The sequence below is a fragment of the Pseudorasbora parva genome, chromosome 8 (genome assembly GCF_024679245.1).
Source record: "Pseudorasbora parva isolate DD20220531a chromosome 8, ASM2467924v1, whole genome shotgun sequence".
NCBI classification, from domain to species: domain Eukaryota; kingdom Metazoa; phylum Chordata; class Actinopteri; order Cypriniformes; family Gobionidae; genus Pseudorasbora; species Pseudorasbora parva.
In genome coordinates, this window is record NC_090179.1 from 20818688 (window position 1) to 20835019 (window position 16332).

At 39.3% G+C, this 16332-nt stretch overlaps 1 protein-coding gene across 2 annotated transcripts in view; it reads right to left on the reverse strand.

Annotated features, from left to right (window-relative positions):
- egfem1 (EGF-like and EMI domain containing 1) overlaps positions 1 to 16332 on the reverse strand; it is an 89276-nt gene that overhangs the window by 35241 nt on the left and 37703 nt on the right. For both annotated transcript variants that reach the window (XM_067450328.1, XM_067450327.1), the window contains exons 13-20: positions 15974 to 16201; positions 15730 to 15861; positions 8427 to 8555; positions 7547 to 7675; positions 7309 to 7443; positions 7091 to 7225; positions 4815 to 4946; positions 187 to 315 (exon numbers count right to left, since the gene is read on the reverse strand). In XM_067450328.1, the coding sequence (XP_067306429.1) occupies positions 187 to 315; positions 4815 to 4946; positions 7091 to 7225; positions 7309 to 7443; positions 7547 to 7675; positions 8427 to 8555; positions 15730 to 15861; positions 15974 to 16201 (1149 nt within the window). The remainder of the gene's footprint in view (positions 1 to 186; positions 316 to 4814; positions 4947 to 7090; positions 7226 to 7308; positions 7444 to 7546; positions 7676 to 8426; positions 8556 to 15729; positions 15862 to 15973; positions 16202 to 16332) is intronic.

The window sequence follows — 16332 nt, forward strand, 5'->3', positions numbered from 1 at the left end:
AGGCCCCAGTGCATTAGGGGTACAAAAACAGTCTATACAGTGGAGAAAGATAAATGGCCAGGAAAATAATACATTGAAATAAATGTTTTTCTTCCACTGACAACTCTGCTGACTACATAAATGTGATATTTGTGGTATGTATATGTAACTTGTTCTTAATTTGAAAGCATTTGTTTGTGTACTCACTCTTTTCACAGTGTGATCCCACCCAGCCGGCAGCACAGGTACAAGCTCCGCTGATGTGGTCACATTCGGCTCCATTCTCACACTCACACACTCGGTTACACTCAGCTCCATACTGGCCCTTAGGACACTCTGATGATGATGATGATGATGATGATGATGATGATGATGATGATGATGATGATGATGATGCATCATAAGAAATGCAGATTAATACAAAATAATGAAACATAAAAATTGATAGGTAAATGGGAAAAAAATCCCATTTTATTTTTTAAACAACGAGTCTCTGTTTATTTACAAGGACACAGCATAGCATATGAATAAAAGATAATTTTTCAAAATGTTTGTTTTGTACAATTTGTTTCTTATCCTCTATGCTACATGAAAACACTACATTCAGAAAAAAAAACTTTTCTTTCCTGTTTTTATGTTTAAAAATGTACTTAAAAATATTAAATATAAAACAAAAACCACTTAAAATGACAAAAGCACAAAACAAAGTTACTCAAACTTACACACAAACATAACACTGCAATACTTACTAAATGCTGTGCAAGTTAGCACAACAAACCATAATTTAAAGGATATTTTGAGAAACATTTCAGATCCCTGGTCTCATGACCTCATTATGTAGAATGTGGGTGTTGCGGTTACTAGTTTGGTAATAAAAAGTTTTAAAACCTTTAAAAAATGTGCATTAAAATGTTGTTTTGCAAAGCTTACTGCTTCAGTTATTGGGGTGATGATTCGTGTTGTTTCTAGATTATGGTGTAGAGTGATCAGATTTTAAATCATTGCAAAATGCTTAATTAGCCAAAAAAACTAACTGTATGACAAAAACCCAAATTTCACAGTTTTTTGGCCCTGGCTAAAACCAGCTAACATCATTTTATTAATTATATCACAAGAACAAGTGTGAAAAAGTACTAGTCAGGTAAAATCACTCTTATCACTGAATTTATAATAAGAGAAGACTGGTTGCTATAAAAGGAGGGAAAAAGTGCTTCCAATCATTGTGTTTTTCTGTTAGCAATGGTTACCTCCAAAGAAAGACAAGCAGCCATTTGCATCAAACTGACCTCACATGCAAAGAAATTGCTGCAAAGAATATTGCACCTGAAAGAACCATTTACTGGATCATCAAGAACTTTAAGGTGAAAGGTTGAGCTGCAGTACAGAAGGCTTTAGGACGTCCCAGAGTGTACAGCAAGTGCATGCACCATCTCCTCCTGAGGAGTCAGATACAGAATCATGTCACCACCAGTGCGGAGCTGCTCAGTATCGACCGCAGGACGGGTGGGTGTGTGTGAATCTGTATGCTCAGTGAGATGAAGACTTTGGGACAATAGCCTGGAGTCATGAAGGGCAGCAAAGAACCCACTTCTCTCCAAGAAAAACATCAAGGACAGACTGAAATTCTGCAGAAGTACAAGAATTGGACAGCAGAAGACTGGTGCAAAGTTATTTTCTTCTTTGGGACATCTGGAAAATTTTAATTTTGGATCCGTGGCTAGTCAACTCCATGATTTATGACGCGAGAGACAACTAGGTGTCTAGTGTGGTTCGGTTCACACAGCGCAGGTTTTCCGAGAATACAGTGAGTCATGAAAAGTTACAGGAGTGAGTTCAGTTATCATTCCCGTAAATAACCATACTGTGTGTGAACGTAACCGTATTAAGGACTCAAATACAGGACTGACAACCGTATTCTGCTGCTTCTTAAAGGTGCCCTAGAATTAAAAATTGAATTAACCTTGCCATAGTGAAATAATAAGAGTTCAGTACATGGACATCACATACAGTGAGTCTAAAACACCATTGCCTCCTTATGTAAATCTCGTGAATGAAAAACACCAAAGAAAAAAAAGTGATTCTCAACATAACACCAACCATGATGCAATCATTGGGGATTATTTATATGCACGCCCCCAACATTTGCATCTGTCTGAACATGTTCATTGTCAGGTGGAACTGATGGAGCCGAATCATCGGTTCTGCAGGTAAACAAGCTTCACTTGAGGACAGCAAAAACGGCAGCTCTCATGACAAACGTCATGTTCCAGGCTGTGCAGGGGATGTGAGGACTTCTACCCTTCCCACAGATAACAAATGTCAACAGTCATGGTTGATGTTTATAATCGGATTCCACAACAATTTAATTCAAGATTGTTCGTTTGTTCGGCCCATTTCAAGCAAGCTTCGCTCAGCGTTAATATTATTTTGTATTAATACAACCGTAGATGCTTACAGATCGTTCACTCGATCCTTCTAGCAAATTCACCTTTTCCACCATATAAAACGATAGTCATTTGACAAGGCTATTAATTTGCATGCTTGTATTTCAGAGTACATCACAGTCACTGCGTAGCCTACATTGTGACTAACATTATATAAACATGCAATATCGTTGACGGAAAAAAAAGTCATCACTGGTTTTGGTAAAGTAGGGAAAGTAGAGCGTTTGTGCAGTTGCCAGATTTCAGTCATTTAAATCTGCCAATCAGAGCTTTTCTGTGAAAAGAGCACGTATACTATCCGGTGTTTTACCTAAACATGTCCAATCTGGCAACTATATGCACGTGAGCTCTTTCTCGCGCGTGGATGATCTGAAAACACCAATAAACAAGTAAGCTGCATTTTATCAATCTCCATTTGAGATGTTCTGCTTAAAGTGTCATTCAATCGGTCTGTGTTCTGTCAGGACGGTCAGGACTCACGAGCCGCTTCGCTGAACAACTGAAATGCTGTGTGCTGTGAGCTGCTAAAATAAGCCAATCAGAGCAGAGCTCAGCGTTAATATTAATGGCTCTTCCAAATAAGGCAAAAACAGAGCATTACATCCTAGGGACAATTTATAGGGTTGTAAACGGACCTGTAAAACTGTATCTGGATTAATTTTTTTCCCTTAAATAAGCCACATACCCTCAATGTAGATATCAGAGAACAATTTAACATATTGTTTCAAATCATTCTAGGGAACCTTTAATGCGACAGAGAACATGTGGTCAATCCTTAAAGGTCCCATTCTTCTCGATTCCATCTTTCAAACTTTAGTTAGTGTGAAATGTTGCTGTTAGAGCATTAATAATACCTGTAAAATTATAAAGCTCAAAGTTCAATGCCAAGTGAGATATTTTATTTAACAGAAGCTCCCTTTCAAAGCCTACAGCGAACGTCCGGTTTGGACTACAGCAGGAAGTGCAGGGATGTAATGACGTCACTAGAACCGTTTGTTGACTAACCCTCCGCCCACAAGAACACGCAAAATAGGGGGCCGTGTTCTTGTTGCTTTCCCACGTGGAGAAGAGCGCGCATTCAGCGCTTGGATCTCCCCGTTATGGTAAGAGGCGGGACCTTTCCGGGCAAAGTGCGCTAAGCTGCTGTCCAATCACAACACGGGAAGCGCTGGCCCAATCAGAACTTGTTTCGTGTTTCTGAAGGAGGGACTTCATAGAACAAGGAAATCATCAGGCCGTTTTTAGGACAGATAAGTAAATTGTGTGAAAAATACTGTTTTTTTACACGTGAAACATGAACTCATGTTATATTGCACACTGTAAACACAATCAAAGCTTCGAAAACACGCGAAGAACAGGACCTTTAAAAGGTTAGTGGACAAGCAGAACTCCACAAATTGTGATCCACTATGAGCACTAATAATGGAAGAATGGATTCCATCAGTTAGGGTTCGGACCAGAAGCTGATATCCAGCATGCCAGAGTAAACTGCAGAGGTTTTGAAGAAGAAAGGTGAACACTGTAAACATTGGGTTCTTCTCATTTCTTATTTGTGCATCCTTGTTTCCTTCCCTCCCGCCTTAGCTCCTAAGGATGCGAGGGAAGGATAAACCGGAGTGTCCTCGCTTATGACTCCCCAGGAAGCTCCCTCGCTACTCGTTTCTAGCCTCCTCACAGTGCAATTAGAGGATTACAATGTCCTTCAAGATGGCTAAGTTTCACTGGTTTCCAGGTTATGGGCTTGAGGACGTAGGAGTGAGGAAATGAGCATCAATTTGAGTATTGAGAAGCCCCCAGTGACTCTTTGCATATATTGCATGTTTTTGCCAATAAAAGCCTTTAAAACTTATGAAAAGCTTATCATTGTTTTCCAGAATAGAAATGTGGAAAAAATATCCAAAAATAATGAAGCAACAAACTGTGCAAAAACCAAAATGTATGGTCATTGTGCCAATACTTTTGACCAAAGCTGTAGAAATGTCTTAACTAGTTGCTGTCAGATTAAATGAAAAGTCAAAAAACTGTCTGTAATTGCTTTCACAATGCAAATGGAAAGTCAAATCAACTGCACTGCATTGTGGGATACAGTATCTCACACACTGCATTCTCGTTCACTTAAGCTTAATATTGTAGGTTGTATGTATGAAATACCTATTTTTTCCTAAATTCGATATGCACATTATGCATACCATAAACTGTAGAACTAGTATGTGTAGTTTTCTTATGTTGACACAAGGTGGCAGTATTGGCATCTAAATTAGCATCAGATTTAACATTTGTTCCTGAACTTTTACATGTTGTACCATTTAAATAGTGCAGCAGTAAAGGAATAAGACACTGAAACAAGGAAAAGGAAGGAGAATAAAAAAGAAGTAGAACAGACTCACTTACTCTTGTCACAGTGATCTCCAGTGTATCCAGCCTCACACACACAGCGCCCACTGCTGGCCTCGCAGGATCCCGCATTACTGCCGCACAGGCAGACATTGGCACAGCCTACGCCCCAAAAACCTGCCTCGCACACTACATTGGGGATTTTTTTTTATTCATATATAACAATTGCATATACATCTGTGATTTGAGAATGCAATATATGCAATTTGTTTTTGTATTTACTATTATAGCCAGAACAAGATTGAGAGAGAGAGAGAAAGAGAAATGTTTGTTTGTTCAGTTAAAATGAGGTGAAAACAATTTGTTCACATCATAGGTCACAGGTAATAGACAAGCTAACAGAAGCACTTAGCATTACAGTTTAAACTGGCATGAGACAGTCTGTCAGTCATGTCTGAATTCCCTCACTCTCTCTCTCTTTTTCTTGTCCTACATAGAAACTGTAAAGCGCTCTTCCTCAACCTAGCTTCAATTACCCGGAATCCCCCCCTGAGGAAGGGATAAAAGGGTCTGTTTTGGCATTAAGACCACACTACGATCTGTTTAAGCCATTAACTTAAAAAATGAATGTAAGTGATCAAGAAAGACTTATAACTAAATATAGATATAACTAGATATAAAACATGATGCTCTTCCAAATTCATCCATTTCTCTCTTTAGTGAACAGAGGGAAAACCCATTTGTACCCACATTCACACACACACACACACACACACACACACACACACACACACACACACACACACACACACACACACACACACACACACACACACACACACACACACACACACACACACACACACACACACACACACACACACACACACACACACACACACACACACACACACACACACTCACACACAGTGTATGTGTTAATATATCATTTTCATAACATAACGGAGTTGTAAAGCATAAATCTAGCTACATAAAACATTTATTCTGTGACACACTCTTTAATACAAAGCTACCGAGAAGAACAGATTTGACATACGGCACTATGAAATTACTGCCACTTACAGCTGTCAGTCTGTCGGCATGTGTGAGCATTTAGTGCATCTGCTCCTTGGAATTTTAAAAAGGACATATTGTCTGATGATTGATTGTTCACATTTGATCTCTGATGCAGACATTATTGAGCTATTAAAATAACTGAGCCATTAAATATGTTCTGTGCACTGACATCTGACAATCACTAGAGGGCAATGCAAAGCCATTATTGTTCCATTTGAAAAGTTGCCCTTTTCTGATTTACACTAAAAGAGATATCCAAAAAGTAAATGTAAAATGAATTTATTGTCAACTAAAAAAAAATCGAAGTTGGATTTATCCAGTTTTCAGATTTTTGTTTCTGTAAATAAATGCAAATAAGTGAATATTTAATTAGATAATACCTCCTTTCCATATTTAAAACTGGGGAAGTATTATGGTCACAACTTTTAATAAAAAAATTTACCCTATTGACCTGTCTGTCTTCCGTAAGTAGTGTCCAGATATTATGTCTTAAAAATATATAGTATATTATTTTGGTTTTTTATTTTAATTTCCCAATGAAATAATAATTAAGAGATTCTAAAATTACAGCTGTATTACTTTATGTGTATTGGGCGTAAGAGTATTAAGAGTATTTCAAAATCAGATAAACCGCATTGCATTGTGGGATAAAGTATTCTGCATGCTGAGGTACCTACTTTTAAACAAAAAATGTAATATTTATACAGTAAAAGTAGTCAAAAATATAGTAAACAGGGTTCCCACACCTTGGTTAACTTTAAATTCAAGAATCTTTCGAGGACTTGTGGGAACCCTGAGTAAAACAGAAATATATATAATAATATTACAATTTAAAATAATTGTTTTCTAGTTGAAAATGTTTTAAATTGTGTTGTCAAAGCTGAATTTTCAGCATCATCACTCTTCAATGTCACATGATCATTCAGAAATCATTCATTTGAAGATCAAGAAACATTTCTTATTATTATTATCAATTTTGAAAACAGGTGGGCTGCTTAATATTTTTGTGGAAACTGTAATTGTTTATTCATCAAAGAATCTTGATAAAATTTGTTCAAAAGAAGGGCATTTATTTGAAATAGAAATCATTTGTAGAAATAAAAAAGTATTTACTGCCCTTTTTGATCAATTTAATGCATCCTTGCTGAATAAAAATATTAATTTCATTCAAATAAATTGGTAGAGTAACTGTTCAGCATGTAATGGGTTAGTATTTCCTTCTGAACACAGACTGCATGTAAGGCCGTCAGTCTTACCCAGTTGGCATTTCTCTCCATGGGATCCGGGTGGGCACATCTTCTGGCACTCTCCAGTTTTAGGGTTACACGGCTCACCATGAGAGCAGTTACATCGCTCACGGCAGCAATCGTCAAATATACCGTCATCACATTCTGTACAGGAACATGACTTAATGCATATCTCCTTGTACCTGTCTGACACAACTGTTTCAGATGGCTGTAGAAACATCACCTACCTGCCTGGCAGTGTTCGCCATGGTAGCCAGGTTTACAAATGCAGGTGCCTTTTAGGGGATCGCAGGAGAGAGAGTTTTCCTGCAAACATTCGCATTCCTCCGAGCATCCTGCACCATGGGTCCATTTGGGACATGCTAATGTAGAGGAACAATATTTTACTATACCCCAAAATAAGTGAAAGGAGATAAGCAAAACATTTTGACTGTAACATCCTATCTTAGCTCATCAAATTCTTACGCAGGTGGCAGAATTTGCCATATTTTCCGGGTGTGCAAAGGCAACCTCCATAGAGACGATGACAGCGTCCATTATTGGGGCAGTTACATCTCCTCCGACAGAACCTCCCATAGAAACCCGGTGGACAACCTGATGACATCAAACGGTACATCAGAGAAATCCCATGTTCCTCACACATATTACATCACAAGAGATGTCAAGAATTATCTGACCAGCTTTAATCTGAGAGGAATTTCAGAGACAAGCGGTTGATGGACGATGTGATGAAGACTAGGAAAGGCCAGCTAGACTCCAGCTAGTTTCTTGATGATACTGATAAATAATAAAGGAGCCAAAAAAGTGTATACAACGATTTTGGTATCATTGTATTCTTACATTCATTTAAAAACTGTATTGAATACTTTCAAAGTTTTAAAAAATACACTACCATTGTAAAATCTGGGGTCAGCAAGATTTTTTTAAGTCTTTCTTATGCTTAGAAAGGCTGCATTTACAACAGCTGCGCTGCTTACTATTTGTGAGAAAACATGCAATTATTTGATAAAAAAGGAAGCTCAAAAGAACATAATTTTTTAGAAAAATAAATCTTTTGTAATATTTTACACGTCTTTACTGTCACTTTTGATCAATTTAAAGTGTCTTTGCTGAATAAAACTATAATTTTCTTTTCTTTCCAAAAAGTTACAGGACCACAAGGAATACAGTCAACATGAGTATACCGAAAGAGCTAGCATTACAAAAGTTTAAAAAAGAAGGGTTATGAATATTAAAATATGACAAGTAGAGGGGAGAGATTAACTATCACAAGCCATGAGAACTGGAAGATGTTAAAGCACAGTTAAAAAAGAGAGAGACAAGACATAAAACTTGTGTGCTGTACCGTTTTCACAATGCAGACCTTGGACCCCTGGAGGACAGATGCACTTCCCCGTCACTGGGTCACAGCGGCCCCCATTCTTACAAACACACAGACTGTTGCACTGAACACCATATGTGCCCTCAGCACAAGCTAAAAGAAATAGGAGAGAGAGAGAGAGAGAGAGAGAGAGAGAGAGAGAGAGAGAGAGAGAGAGAGAGAGAGAGAGAGAGAGAGAGAGAGAGAGAGAGAGAGAGAGAGAGAGAGAGAGAGAGAGAGAGAGAGAATGCATAAGTAAACACATGTTTAGGGTTCTCAGAGGAACCAGGGGCCAAGAGATATACAGCAGCCACAGTACTTTCTGTTGACTTTAGGGTGGATTAAAAATGAGACCTATGGAAAACTAAAATCACGCTTTTGTGAATTTACAATCATGGGTGTGGAGATGCTCTTAGGACTGCAGCTCTCCAACATGCTGTCAATTTATGTTATGAACTAGTTGAGTTATAGTGTCTCTACAGGAAGTTCTTTGCTTAGAGTCATTGAACTGCTCTGCTCAGTGGCTTGATGGGATTTCTGTATAAGTTAGGGTAAGTACAGCAGGGAGCTGTACATCAGCTAGATGCAGGAAGAAGAACAACAGGAAAAATGGCACCTGCATCTAATTATACACTATACTGAATTTAGGGATTATACTCAGTCTAATTTTCTGTCACATAATTCATGAATGTGCTTCTTCTATAAACATACACTCCCCGAAAAAGAAAAGAAAAAGTTTGATGTTTGGATTTAAACAGGCAAATGCTTAGGAGTCTATAATTGGATCTTTATTGCAGCAATGTTTATGGTTCTAGCATGTTGAGTGTTTGGCAAGAGTTCTTCTAAATCTAATAGATGAAGTGTGCAGATTTTAATTTCCTGAACAACCAAGCAGGAAGACACATCATGGCCATATTCCAGCTTGACGATGTCAGGATTGATCAGGCTAAAATGTGAAAGAATGGTTGGGAGGGAGCATGAAGAATCATTTTCACACATGAATTATTCAATGAAATTCTTTGGGATGTGCTGGAGTAGACTTTACAGAGTGCTGGACTCTTGCATTGTCTAAACAAGATCTTGACCAAAAATGCATATGCACCTCTTGATAGAAAAAATGTGATGTTATATTTAACTAAATAAAGTCAAAAAAATTGACACTTTCATTTTGACAGCTCCAGTATATAATTTACTACAACTACACAATTTTGCCAAGATATTTGCCTCGATTTGCAGTCTGGATGCTTTGATGTTAGCTGGCAATAGTCAGAGCCAGTCTGCCGATTTTGGGAATTCTAAATTATGTAGATAGTTCCATCCAGTTGGAGGAGTCAATTACACTATGCACGTTTGGAGAAGGATAATAGGAGGATAATAAAGAAGTTTGATATTTTGATTGATTAGATTTTAAAAGAAAATTTGCTATAATTTGCCATGTATCGTCTAGCAATGAGTTTTTGGTGTTGGGAAAAAATTGAAAGTCTACTGATCCGTAGTGGCTTAGTAAATGATGCGGTCACTTGTGATCCGTAAATGTGACCCGTAGTGGCTTAGTGAATGATGCGGGCGCTTGTGATCCGTAAATGTGATCCGTAGTGGCTTAGTGAATGATGCGGTCGCTTGTGATCCGTAAATGTGACCCGTAGTGGCTTAGTGAATGATGCGGTCACTTGTGAACCGTAAATGTGACCCGTAGTGGCTTAGTGAATGATGCGGTCGCTTGTGATCCGTAAATGTGATCCGTAGTGGCTTAGTGAATGATGCGGACGCTTGTGATCCGTAAATGTGACCCGTAGTGGCTTAGTGAATGATGCGGTCGCTTGTGATCTGTAAATGTGATCGGTAGTGGCTTAGTGAATGATGCGGTCGCTTGTGATCCGTAAATGTGACCCGTAGTCGCTTAGTGAATGATGCGGACGCTTGTGATCCGTAAATGTGATCCGTAGTGGCTTAGTGAATGATGCGGTCGCTTGTGATCCGTAAATGTAATCCGTAGTGGCTTAGTGAATGATGCGGTCACTTGTGATCCGTAAATGTAATCCGTAGTGGCTTAGTGAATGATGCGGTCGCTTGTGATCCGTAAATGTGATCCGTAGTGGCTTAGTGAATGATGCGGTCACTTGTGATCCATAAATGTGATCCGTAGTGGCTTAGTGAATGATGCGGTCGCTTGTGTTCCGTAAATGTGATCCGTAGTGGCTTAGTGAATGATGAGGTCACTTGTGATCCGTAAATGTGATCCGTAGTGGCTTAGTGAATGGTGCGGTCACTTGTGATCCGTAAATGTGACCCGTAGTCGCTTAGTGAATGATCCGGACGCTTGTGATCTGTAAATGTGATCCGTAGAGGCTTAGTAAATGATGCGGTCGCTTGTGATCCGTAAATGTGACCCGTAGTGGCTTAGTGAATGGTGCGGTCGGTTGTGATCTGTAAATGTGACCCGTAGTGGCTTAGTGAATGATGCGGTCGCTTGTTATCCATAAATGTGACCCGTAGTTGCTTAGTGAATGATGCGGTCGCTTGTGATCCATAAATGTGACCCGTAGTGGCTTAGTGGATGATGCAGACGCTTCTGATGCGTAAATGTGACCCGTAGTGGCTTAGTGAATGATGCGGACGCTTGTGATCCATAAATGTGACCCGTAGTGGCTTAGTGAATGATGCGGTCGCTTGTTATCCATAAATGTGACCCGTAGTGGCTTAGTGAATGATGCGGACGCTTGTGATGCGTAAATGTGATCAGTAGTGGCTTAGTGAATGATGCGGTCGCTTGTGATCCGAAAATGTGACCCGTAGGGGCTTAGTGAATGATGCGGACGCTTGTGATGCGTAAATGTGATCAGTAGTGGTTTAGTGAATGATGCGGTCGCTTGTGATCCGTAAATGTGATCCGTAGTGGCTTAGTGAATGATGCGATCACTTGTGATCCGTAAATGTGATCCGTAGTGGCTTAGTGAATGATGCGGACGCTTGTGATCCGTAAATGTGATCCGTAGTGGCTTAGTGAATGATGCGGACGCTTGTGATCCGTAAATATGATCCGTAGTGGCTTAGTGAATGATGCGGACGCTTGTGATCCGTAAATATGATCCGTAGTGGCTTAGTGAATGATGCGGACACTTGTGATCCGTAAATGTGATCCGTACTGGCTTAGTGAATGATGCGGTCGCTTGTTATCCATAAATGTGACCCGTAGTGGCTTAGTGAATGATGCGGACGCTTGTGATGCGTAAATGTGATCAGTAGTGGCTTAGTGAATGATGCGGTCGCTTGTGATCCGAAAATGTGACCCGTAGTGGCTTAGTGAATGATGCGGACGCTTGTGATCTGTAAATGTGATCCGTAGTGGCTTAGTGAATGGTGCGGTCGCTTGTGATGCGTAAATGTGATCAGTAGTGGCTTAGTGAATGATGCGGTCGCTTGTGATCCGTAAATGGGATCCGTAGTGGCTTAGTGAATGATGCGATCACTTGTGATCCGTAAATGTGATCCGTAGTGGCTTAGTGAATGATGCGGACGCTTGTGATCCGTAAATATGATCCATAGTGGCTTAGTGAATGATGCGGACGCTTGTGATCCATAAATATGATCCGTAGTGGCTTAGTGAATGATGCGGACACTTGTGATCCGTAAATGTGATCCGTAGTGGCTTAGTGAATGATGCGGTCGCTTGTGATTCGTAAATGTGACCCGTAGTGGCTTAGCCCATACGGAAATGTAATATATGTACATATATGTCCCTATATCCGAGTAGTGATGTCATGTATGTTTCATATAAGGCAATACATTATTAGCGCATATATACATTCTCATGATATATGAAGATATAGGTTTATACCATGTATGAAATACCCATAGAATAATTATTATATATACATATTTTAAAATCATTTATATGATGATTTTTTATATGGTACTGTATGTTAATGCCATATATGTAAACAATATATGTTGAATTTATATATGTAAGTTTATTTAAACATAATATATGCAAACATTCAGTATGCTTGTATTGGATTTTATATGGATTTATATAGTGGTGTTTGAATCCTGGTATTTCATAATTTGGTTTTGGTTCAGGCTTCGGACATTAAAAGCTCCATGTGTGTTTTTCTCCCCGTTGTAGGTGTACAGTTTGAGCATTCGCTTGGTCTCGTGTGAGCATCTAGTTTTGCTTGGGCAGTATACACTCTTTTGTCCATGTGTTTAGGGTTATTTGATTAGCATGCGGCTTGTGCTCATCATTAGCCATGGCGTGTACTTTCATGTTTTGTTTTGTGTTCCATGTAACGGTTACTCTGGTACATGGATGACATTTTTCATCCTGTCCTCTAGAGGGCAACAGAGGGAGGAAGTGGTTTTAAGGTTACGAGTAGCATAGAGGAGAGGCATGGCAATGGAGAATGGGTGAAAATGCCTGGAATCACATTGTGTTCGAGAGTTAAGTGAATTGTACATTCCAATGCTTTACAATCTTATTCAAATGCACATTTTTATGTACCCATAAACATGTTAATTCATAGTGTTTGGAAGTTTGCAGAGAAGCTTGCAGAGGACTCTGTTATGGGGCTTGAGTGCACTGATACCTACTTCTTACCTGTGTTGGATTGTGCCAGTGCCTAATCTAGGATTTAGGATTGTATATCTTCATTGCCTTCTGGGACTGGGACTTCTACAACACTCAATAGACTTGCATTGTAGACTGTATATCCTTTTCCCTCTAGGGCATTTTGAATTGTTTGGTACTGTTTTTTGTTTGTGTATCACTAGTATTTTGGGTTTTGAATTGATTTACTGTTTATTTGTTTACTTATAGTGTTGAGCTTTGATATGCACAATGTTGTCTTGGATTTCCATCCATGTGCTAATTGTTACTATGTTATCTCATTCAGTGGTTAAATAGATACAATTTATTTTCACTCCCTCATTGAGAATCTTACAGTTAGTTTGAACACAAACTATTGGCAAAAGTGAATTCCCGTGTTTTTGAGGATTTCTTATTGTATAAAAAACTAAGACGAGCCAGTTACAAGCATGAAGGGGTTTGTTTGTTTCGATTGTTTATTTTTGAAGTCTAATAAAAAGCCCATTAACCTCTGCACCCTTGAGTCCTTCATCTCTTGCCTAACCTGACAATAAGTAACATTATAAATATTTTATATTTTAAATGTCATTTGTTTAATGCATAGTATAGATTTTAAGACTCTACAGCATTTGACAGTGATACTGATTTGACACATATATAATTTAAACATATATAATATGTGGACTAAAGATATATGTCAATATATGGAATTTCTGATGCTGTGCATATATGTGCATTTATGATTTTACTCTATATGAGCATATAAGGATATTTCATATATGAGACCTATATGTCAAAATATGTTTTATACATACATTAACATATATAATATATGGGATACATATATATGTCAAAATATGGAATTGTTCCAATTTCTAATATGTTCATATATGTTTTTACTTTATATATCACATATATCGCATATATTGATATTTCATATATAGACATATATTACATTTCCGTATGGGAGTGAATGATGCGGTCGCTTGTGATCCGTAAATGTGACCCGTAGTGGCTTAGTGAATGATGCTGTCGCTTGTGATCCGTAAATGTGATCCGTAGTGGCTTAGTGAATGATGCGGGCGCTTGTGATCCGTAAATGTGACCTGTAGTGGCTTAGTGAATGATGCGGTCGCTTGTGATCTGTAAATGTGACCCGTAGTGGCTTAGTGAATGATGCGGTCACATGTGATCCGTAAATGTGATCCGTAGTGGCTTAGTGAATGATGCGGACGCTTGTGATCCGTAAATGTGACCCGTAGTGGCTTAGTGAATGATGCGGTCGCTTGTGATCTGTAAATGTGACCCGTAGTGGCTTAGTGAATGGTGCGGTCGCTTGTGATCCATAAATGTGATCCGTAGTGGCTTAGTGAATGATGCGGACGCTTGTGATCCGTAAATGTGACCTGTAGTGGCTTAGTGAATGATGCGGTCGCTTGTGATCCGTAAATGTGATCCGTAGTCGCTTAGTGAATGATGCTGTCGCTTGTGATCCGTAAATGTGATCCGTAGTGGCTTAGTGAATGATGCGGTCGCTTGTGATCCGTAAATGTGATCCGTAGTGACTTAGTGAATGATGAGGTCACTTGTGATCCGTAAATGTGACCCGTAGTCGCTTAGTGAATGATGCGGTCACTTGTGATCCGTAAATGTGACCCGTAGTGGCTTAGTGAATGGTGCGGTCGCTTGTGATCTGTAAATGTGACCCGTAGTGGCTTAGTGAATGGTGCGGTCACTTGTGATCCGTAAATGTGACCCGTAGTGGCTTAGTGAATGATGAGGTCACTTGTGATCCGTAAATGTGACCCGTAGTGGCTTAGTGAATGGTGCGGTCACTTGTGATCCGTAAATGTGACCCGTAGTGGCTTAGTGAATGATGCGGTCGCTTGTGATCCATAAATGTGATCCGTAGTTGCTTAGTGAATGATGTGGTCGCTTGTGATCTGTAAATGTGATCCCTAGTGGCTTAGTGAATGGTGCGGTCGCTTGTGATCTGTAAATGTGACCCGTAGTGGCTTAGTGAATGGTGCGGTCGCTTGTGATCCATAAATGTGATCCGTAGTGGCTTAGTGAATGATGCGGTCGCTTGTGATCTGTAAATGTGACCCGTAGTGGCTTAGTGAATGGTGCGGTCGCTTGTGATCCATAAATGTGATCCGTAGTGGCTTAGTGAATGATGCGGTCGCTTGTGATCTGTAAATGTGACCCGTAGTGGCTTAGTGAATGGTGCGGTCGCTTGTGATCCGTAAATGTGATCCGTAGTGGCTTAGTGAATGATGCGGACGCTTGTGATCTGTAAATGTGATCCCTAGTGGCTTAGTGAAAGATGCGGTCGCTTGTGATCCGTAAATGTGATCCGTAGTCACTTAGTGAATGGTGCAGTGTTAGTGACCCAAACTTAGTGACCTAGTGTTTTTTTTTAAGTCACAAAACTATCAAATATATATAAATATACATCATTATTTCCCCCTGAACTACATTGCCATTAAAAAAAAAAATGAACCTGGCCTTCAATAAATAATCTATGCAGTATGATATTTCCAAGTGTGTGTGAGTTAAAAAGAAGAGTATTATTCTTTTAATTCTTATTTCTTGGGCAAAAATGTCTTGCTCTGTGTAAATAAATCTTAACAATGAAGCTGTATATTTTTAATGCTTCAGTTAAAGTCAGAGATCAATGATAGTAAGAATTAAGACACTCACTGTCATTACAGGTGACCCCAGTCCAGCCGGGCACACACACACAGCGATCCTTCTCTACCGCACACACTCCTCCGTTAGCACAGTCCTCACAGCTCACACTGCAGTCATCACCGAATGAGCCCTCCTCACACACTGATACACAGAGATCAATATATATTTATGTTCCCTTTCCTTTTTTTTCTGTATGTTTATGTTTCTATATGTCACAGTTCTGATGTTAACGTTCATAGTTTCTAATTCTTACTAATCTTGCTGATGACAGTCAGCTCCCCTCTCTGTTCTCGGTTGTGCGGGTTTCCTGGGTAGTAAGTGTGTGTGTCATCATCATACGGTCTGCTTAAAGCGGCGGTGTAATGCAGGAGTTGCGGGGGGCGACGGAACAGCAAATCTGGCAAATGTCGGACCTCAGGCTCATCTTCACTTCCAACCACATCTTCCTCTTCCTCCTCTTCTAATTCCCTCTCATAGAGAGCTAAACACGCAAAATAAGACAGAATGGAAGAGATAGAAAAGAAAATATTATACATATAGGGTCAATATAGATAGCTAAAAATAAAAAAAATAACAAAACAACAACCTTGGTTTTCGAAATAAAATAAACTT